Source organism: Cyprinodon tularosa, unplaced genomic scaffold (assembly GCF_016077235.1).
Source record: "Cyprinodon tularosa strain WSP-4 unplaced genomic scaffold, ASM1607723v1 ctg616, whole genome shotgun sequence".
In the NCBI taxonomy this organism is placed as follows: domain Eukaryota; kingdom Metazoa; phylum Chordata; class Actinopteri; order Cyprinodontiformes; family Cyprinodontidae; genus Cyprinodon; species Cyprinodon tularosa.
In genome coordinates, this window is record NW_024039359.1 from 22,000 (window position 1) to 30,313 (window position 8,314).

General features: G+C 46.5%; 1 protein-coding gene across 1 annotated transcript; it reads right to left on the reverse strand.

Moving 5' to 3' along the window:
- Nucleotides 1–401: 401 nt before the first annotated feature.
- cunh16orf87 (chromosome unknown C16orf87 homolog) lies at nt 402–6,970 on the reverse strand. Its single transcript, XM_038307630.1, has 4 exons — nt 6,695–6,970; nt 3,121–3,220; nt 2,278–2,457; nt 402–903 (listed from the first exon to the last, which is right to left on the reverse strand). Exons 1-4 carry the CDS (start codon nt 6,761–6,763, stop codon nt 785–787), a joined length of 468 nt encoding a protein of 155 aa, XP_038163558.1. The 5' UTR covers nt 6,764–6,970; the 3' UTR covers nt 402–784.
- Nucleotides 6,971–8,314: the final 1,344 nt, after the last annotated feature.

Genomic DNA, 8,314 nt, shown 5'->3' on the forward strand with positions numbered 1-8,314 from the left:
TGTGTTGTAGTTTTTGTTTTTAGGTAAATGTATGAAATGTTCCCTGATCAACCAGTATCAATATGTAGTATGTTACATTTTGAGACACAATATGTTCCCCTTGTGTCTCAGTTTTTCAGGTATATTAATACTTCAGTTGCTTATTTTAAGCTAAAACTGTAAAATTTGTGGGTGAAACGATCATCTAGAAACATTATCTACGTTCTTTATCTCCTGAGCTTCAGGTGTGGATCCAACAGCATGAAGCCGCTGAGATGGCAGAAGAAAAAACTAAACAACCCCTAAAGAGTGAAACGGTGAAAGTCTGCGGCGGAGTGAAAACTTTGGGCGTGACCCTGCGTTTTAAATACTATCTTGATCATAAGTTCTAACTTCATATGTTTTCTAAAGGAGCAACAGAATAAAACTGGAAGATTTGTTTTATTTGTCATATGCCACATATCCACATTATAAACAACTGTAGTTATTCCAGGTGTGAAAACTAATTAATGCTAATTAGCATCAGATTTACAGCAAAAACAAGTTTTTATAGAAACAACAATCCAGGCCATTGCAACATTCAGATTTATTCCATATATACTTTGAATAAGTCCAAAAGAGTAAAAATATGATTTTTCAATCGTCCAGGAGCCTCGCCTGGTTTTCCTTGGAACCATCTTTGGTTTTTCCCATCAGCCTCTCTGTCTAACATCTACTAAGGTCCAGGGATTTCTTTCCTAAATCCAAGTCCAAAATCCAGCTTTCTTCAAATGACTGTTACGGAAGCAAAGAGCAATAACTGGGTTCATAAGATGAGTCTCTGTCCCAGGATCTTGCGGTTGATCTCAGCTAAGGCCACGGAGAAGACGAAGGCCTTCTCATCAGACAGGCTGGCGTATATGTCCACCTCCTTTTCTTGTTTTTCTGCAAATAAAAACCAGAAACCTTTCAGGAATTTTCCCTCTATGACCAGTCATCTCATTTCTGAACTTTCCCAGGAATAGAATCTTTCCCGGTTCTTTTTTTCCAGAGGGAAGGTTTCCCAGAAACACAGATTATAGAGGATTACAGATGATAGAAATTAGCTTTCTCATCTATTTATCACAGAGCTACACCCCCCAAAGGTAATTTAGGTCATCTTAGCCTCGAGCATTGGACAGACTTACAGCTCTTCCTCATTAGGAACCACGCCCAGCTGGAAGGAAATAAAACCATTTCACGATTCCAGTGATGGAAACCTGTTTTCCCCCAGTGAGCCTGACGGTTCAGGATGCCCCGCTCTTCATGCTCCGCCCTACTGTGCCCCGCTCTTCTTGCTCCGCCCCACTGTGCCCCGCTCTTCATGCTCCGCCCTACTGTGCCCCGCTCTTCTTGCTCCATCCCACTGTGCCTCGCTCCTCGTGCTCCGCCCCACTGTGCCCCGCTCTTCTTGCTCCGCCCCACTGTGCCTCGCTCTTCTTGCTCCGTCCCGCTGTGCCCCGCTCTTCTTGCTCCGCCCCACTGTGCCTCGCTCTTCTTGCTCCGTCCCGCTGTGCCCCGCTCTTCATGCTCCGCCCTACTGTGCCCCGCTCCTCGTGCTTCGCCCCACTGTGCCCCGCTCTTCTTGCTCCGTCCCACTGTGCCCCGCTCTTCTTGCTCCGCCCCACTGTGACTCGCTCGTCGTGCGCCGCCCCACTGTGCCCCGCTCTTCTTGCTCCGCCCCACTGTGCCCCGCTCTTCTTGCTCCGCCCCACTGTGCCCCGCTCTTCTTGCTCCGCCCCACTGTGCCCCGCTCCTCGTGCTCCGCCCCACTGTGCCCCGCTCTTCTTGCTCTGCCCCACTGTGACTCGCTCGTCGTGCGCCGCCCCACTGTGCCCCGCTCTTCTTGCTCCGCCCCACTGTGCCCTGCTCTTCTTGCTCCAGCCCACTGTGCCCCGCTCTTCTTGCTCCGCCCCCCTGTGCCCCGCTCTTCTTGCTCCACCCCACTGTGCCTCGCTCCTCGTGCTCCACCCCACTGTGCCTCGCTCCTCGTGCTCCGTCCCACTGTGCCTCGCTCCTCGTGCTCCACCCCACTGTGCCCCGCTCTTCTTGCTCCGTCCCACTGTGCCCCGCTCTTCTTTCTCCGCCCCACTGTGCCCCGCTCTTCTTTCTCCGCCCCACTGTGCCCCGCTCTTCTTGCTCTGCCACACTGTGCCCCACTCCTCGTGCTTCGCCCCACTGTGCCCCGCTCTTCTTTCTCCGCCCCACTGTGCCTCGCTCCTCCTGCTTTGTCCCACTGTGCCCCGCTCTTCGTGCTTTGCTATAAAATGGCGCTCTGACCTTTGTCATCGTCCTGTTTCTTCAGGCCCACGGTCTTGGGCCGTCCCCGGCCTCTCCGGATGGGATCCGACTGACTGTTGGCTCGGGGTCGTCGGTGGTTCTCAGAGTCGCTGGTCAAAGGCGAGCCGATCCTTTCTCTGCGAATCCGCTCCGTTCTCCGCCGCTTGAAATCCAGTTTGTCTTAAAGGAAAACAAAAGACCCGTCAGGAGGGGGAAAAGTTTGTGTGAAACTTCAGACCAGGAGCTGCTGGAAGCTGAAGGGTCCATGACAGGAAACATCTGGTTTTTACTGCCGTTCAACTAAAACATGAGATGTTTTAATCTCCTTTGTTGTAAAAGCATGTTCTGCACCGGGTCTGAGGAAGCTCTCAGCTGATTAAACATCATCAAAGCTGCTAATGTGCTCATTCTAGATTTATTCTAGAAGGAAGAGTTCTATGCTGATCTAGAGCTCAGCTTCTAATATCAGCAGATGTTTTTTTTCTTCGTGGATGTTGAGAGCAAAGCCTGAATAATCAGGAAGTGATTCCCTGTTGTTGGTTCAGGAATGCTGCGAGATTCCTGCTTTGTTTCCCAAAGAGCGTGGAAATTCTCCATATTTCCACTCCAGTAAACACGTCTAGCCGTTTAACCAGCTGCAAGGCTTAAGCCTCTGGTGCTCAACTGTTGCCGTGGTTACTAAAGATCATCATTCACTATTTTTGATGAGTTTCAACCTTTGATTGGATTAATTTAAACCACTGATGCTGTTTTACAGCAGCGTCACTAAGAGCATTTCGTTCACAGAAAGCAACGTTTCATCACTTTAAGATGAATGAATGAATAATGAAGGTTGGTTTTTACCTGCGATAGCTGCTGACGTACACTCACTGAGCTTAGCATTCAGGAGCTTCCTGCTGATGAACACGTAGCCACATGGACACGACTTACAGGCCACAGGAATCTGCAGAGAAGATCAACGGTCAGACCAACCTGGAAAGTCTGACCTCATCATGGATCCTGAACACGCACAATCTTCAAAAACCTGTTTCTGGAGTTTAAAGTTCAGTTTACTTTTCACTACTACGGGTAGCAGGCTGCTAACAGCCAGGTTTAGCGCCCCTGAAGGCCACTGTGAAAACTGTACTGTCGGCGACCCGTGGCTCTTTAGCGCCCCCTGTAGCTCTCTGTTTGTTATAAAATGGTGAGCAGGAGGTCAAACATTGTTTTCAATGCTGTAAAATGTGTTTAATAAATACTTTTATAACATTTCTGTCAAGATTTGCATCATAGCCTTCAGCACAGGTTCCGGCGTGGTGTGGCGTGGCGTGGCGCGGCGTAGCATGGCATGGCGTGGAGGATGTAAACAAAGCGATGGGGGTGTCTCAGTCTTGGTGGTCTAGAATACACCACCTCTGGACTACTGACCTAATCAGTTCTGCAGAACTTTGGGACCTGATCTGGTGACCTTCCACCAATTATCAAATCATCATGTAACCATAGAAAATAGATCTTTACTGAAATTTAGAATTATTAGTTATTTTATCAACAAAGGTCAGAGGTTAACTCGCAAAACTTCTCAACAGCTGTAGATAATAGTAACCAGACATTACTGATTTCTGGGGACAGTCCCTGTTTTGGACCACCTGTCCCCGGCTAAAGCTGCCCCTCAAATGTCCCCGAATTATGAATGAGGGGGAAATGCTGCGTGTAGAGTGTTATTACGGTAGAAGGAGCGTGGGAGCATGCTGCACGCTGAAACAGTTATTACGGTAATATTAGGAAAAAATGAGAAGCCGAGCTTTTAAAACAGAGAAAGAACTGGAAGTTCATTCATTATCAGCTGCTGGGGAGCCGCCCTGCCTTATGGCCGCTCTGATAATCCATTCATTTCATCTGAACTTGGCTGATCCATGTTCGGTTAAAGAAAATAAAGGACTTGATGTTTATGCTCTACTAAAGATGAGGAGCGGAAATGTAAATAAACCAAACTCATCAACAAACAGACAGATGCTACATAATTTACTATAGAATATATCGGCTTATTGTTGCAGCCTAATGCTACACAGTTAGCTACTGTGCGTCTCCGTGGGAGTGGGGAGTACCAACATGGTGGACAGTGGCTTCACTTTTTCAGCCAATCAGCAATCCAGTGAATAAACAGAGATCACTGACAGAGACACTGTAGTTCCGTAGAACGCAGACTGACCCGTAGAACCCAGAACCTGTGGTTCCGAAGAACCCAGGCTGACCCGTAGAACCCAGGCTGACCCGTAGAACCCAGACTGACCCGTAGAACCCAGACCCTGTAGTTCCGTAGAACGCAGACTGACCCGTAGAACCCAGAAGCTGTAGTTCTGTAGAACCCAGACTGACCCGTTGAACCCAAAACCTGTGGTTCCATAGAACCCAGACTGACCCGTAGAACCCAGAATCTGTAGTTCCGTAGAACCCAGACTGAGCCGTAGAACCCAGAATCTGTAGTTCCGTAGAACCCAGACTGAGCCGTAGAACCCAGAACCTGTAGTTCCGTAGAACCCAGACTGACCCGTAGAGCCCAGACTGACCAGTAGAACCCAGAACCTGTAGTTCCGTAGAACCCAGACTGAACCATAGAACCTACACTGACCTGTATAACATAGACTGACCCTTAGAACCCAGACTGACCTGTAGAAGCCAGACTGACCCGTAGAACCCAGACTGACCCATAGAACCTAGACTGACCTGTATAACCCAGACTGACCCGTAGAACCCAGACTGACGCATAGAACCTAGACTGACCTGTATAACCCAGACTGACCCCTACAACCCAGACTGACCTGTAGAACCCAGAACCTGTAGTTTCGTAGAACCCAGACTGACCCATAGAACACAGAACCTGTGGTTCCGTAGAACCCATACTTACCCGTAGAACCCAGACTTACCCGTAGAACCCAGACTTACCCGTAGAACCTAGACTGACCTGAATAACCCAGACTGACTCGTAAAACCCAGACTGACCCATAGAACCTAGACTGACCTGAATAACCCAGACTGAGCTGTATAACCCATACTGACTCGTAGAACTCAGACTGACCCATAGAACCCAGACTGACCTGTATAACCCAGACTGACCTGTATAACACATACTGACTCGTAGAACTCAGATTGACCCATAGAACCCAGACTGACCCGTACAACCCAGACTGACCCGTAGAACCCAAAACCTGTAGTTCCGTAGAACCCAGACTGACCTGTATAACCCAGACTGACCTGTAGAAGCAAGACTGACCTGTAGAACCCAGACTGACCCGTAGAACCCAAAACCTGTAGTTCCGTAGAACCCAGACTGACCTGTATAACTCAGACTGACCCGTAGAGCCCAGAACCTGTGGTTCCATAGAACCCAGACTGACCCATAGAACCTAGACTGACTTGTATAACCCAGACTAACCCGTAGAACCCAGACTGACCCGTAGAACCCAAAACCTGTAGTTCCGTAGAACCCAGATTGACCTGTATAACCCAGACTGACCCGTAGAGCCCAGAACCTGTAGTTCCGTAGAACCCAGACTGACCCATAGAACCTACACTGACCTGTATAACATAGACTAACCCTTAGAACCCAGACTGACTACCCAGACTGACCCATAGAACCTAGACTGACCTGTATAACCCAGACTGACCCATAGAACATAGACTGACCTGTAGAACCCAGACTGACCCGTAGAGCCCAGACTGATCCGTAGAGCCCAGAACCTGTAGTTCCGTAGAACCCAGACTGACCCATAGAACCTAGACTGACTTGTATAACCAACACTAACCCATTGAACCCAGTCTGACCTGTAGAAGCCAGAACCTGTGGTTCTGTAGAACCCAGAATGACCCATAGAACCCAGAACCTGTTATTCCGTAGAACCGACACTGACTCGTAGAACCCAGAACCTGTTATTCCGTAGAACCTAGACTGACCTGTAGAACCCAGAACCTGTGGTTCTGTAGAACCCAGACTGACCCGTAGAACCCAGAACATGTAGTTCCATAGAACCCAGACTGACCCATAGAACCCAGAACCTGTAGTTCCGCAGAACCCAGACTGACCCACAGAACCTACACTATGGGTCAGTCTGGGTTATACAGATGAGTCTAGGTTCTATGGGTTATATTTGTAACTGTTTTTTACTGTATGTTTTTAATGTGGACCCCAGGAAGACTAGCTGTTTGCCATGGCAACAGCTAATGGGGATCCTTAATAAAATTACAAATTACACTGACCTGTATAACATAGACTGACCCTTAGAACCCAGACTGACCACCCAGACTGACCTGTAGAACCCAGACTGACCTGTAGAACGTAGACTGGCCTGTAGAATCCAGACTGACCCGTAGAACCCAGACTGACCCATAGAACGTAGACTGACCTGTAGAACCCAGACTGACCCGTAGAACCCAGACTGACCTGCTGGTCGCATTCAGGACAGGACTTGGTTGCCATCTTAACCTTCTTTGTTTTGTGGGCCGACATCATCCACTTCCGCAGAGACCCGAGGAGCTGAGCCGGATTCAGACGTTTCTGAGCAGCGTGGACCGAACCGGACCGAACCGGACCTGATGACCCCACAGAAACGGTTAAACATTCAGAGGAACAACGGCAGCTTGGGATGACAGATCCACTGATTTCAGAACCATGATCGGTTTCTTTATTTCTTTCTTCTTTTGTTTTTTTTAAGGGCGGATGGTAACCATCTCAAGGCGCATTTACCGCCACCTACCGGACTGGAGTGCGGTCATCAGAGGAAGTAAATACCTCAATGGTGTGCTCCAACCTGCACATTTATATCCAAACTCACATAGAAATTAGTTTTGTGTATATGCACAAGCATACACACACTTATTTACATACTTTAAATGCCATTAAATAACCCAGTGTTTAAAAAAAATAGAATTGATTTCTAGCAGAATTAGATTTACTTCCTAAAAGGTTTATTATAGAAAATCCTATTTTTTCTGTATTTAGTATTATTTAGTGTTGACTTTGCTGATGTTTCTGTGAATGTTTATCACATTCTAATAATCCATGTTTCACTGTTTCCATCTGATTACAGGGATTATAATCCCTGCTTCATGCTTCTATATTCTGATAAGAGAACTAGTCCAGTCTGACCAATTCTGAGTGGAGATCTGACTGCCTCTACTTTCCATTCACTACCACCCCCCACAGTCTGCTGAATATTACATAGATCTATACCAGTGTCCTGATTATCCCGTTGTTCCTGCCAAACCTTACAGATTATATTCTGAATTACCCCCACTTTATTTAAAGGAATACTAAAGTTAATATCTGATTTTAAGGCCTGTTTTAGCTGATATATCTACTTCTTTATTTCCTTCTATGCCTACATGAGCAGGAATCCAGATAAACCAAACAAAACATTCATTATGAAGCTAAACTAATAGGTGATATATATTAATACCCTATAATATAATATAGTTTTATATATATATATAAAATTATAAATCTAATGGAGGGCTTCACCGCCATCCACTGGTCAAAACAAGGATTGCCTTCTAAGAGCTGCTTTCCAGACCTGCCAGGAGTTAATCTGTTATTAAAATGAAATAAAGTTGCTGCCTGATTTTAACTCAGCTGGATTATTTTCTTAGTTTCTCTGTTGTCATGTTAAGAACCTGTTGATTTCCTAATATTCCTGCAAATCTCTGAAAGATGATCTTCCATCATTACTCTGCTTCCTCTATCAGTTATTAGGGTTTAGCCGGAATGTTTTTAATCTCCAGAGGAGGGGACAGAGCGCCACCTACTGTGCAACTAACCTAACAATCTCCTCTGGAACCATAGATTCACCCTTAGCACAATGAGGAGTCAGAACTTTTCTTTTAAAAATCTAATTAAACTCAGAATTAAACCTTAAAATATCAGGAAGCTTGTTTGGGAAAAACAAGCTTTCAGTTTATCGAAATGCATTTTTCAAATTTATCCAAATGTTCTTCCTTAAGCTAAGTTCAAAATCCTTTTTTCAATTTGACTTCATTGGAGAGAGAAAACAGCCAGATTGTCTTC

What these genes read in the sequence shown, in the direction of transcription:
- cunh16orf87 (XM_038307630.1), bottom strand. Translation starts at nt 6,763, where the DNA reads ATGATGTCGGCCCACAAAACAAAGAAGGTTAAGATGGCAACCAAGTCC. An exon ending in TACGTCAGCAGCTATCGCAG is followed by an intron (nt 2,458 to 3,120) that starts GTAAAAACCAAC and finishes TTTTCCTTTAAG; the next exon opens with ACAAACTGGATTTCAAGCGG. An exon ending in GAAACAGGACGATGACAAAG is followed by an intron (nt 904 to 2,277) that starts GTCAGAGCGCCA and finishes TTTTATTTGCAG; the next exon opens with AAAAACAAGAAAAGGAGGTG.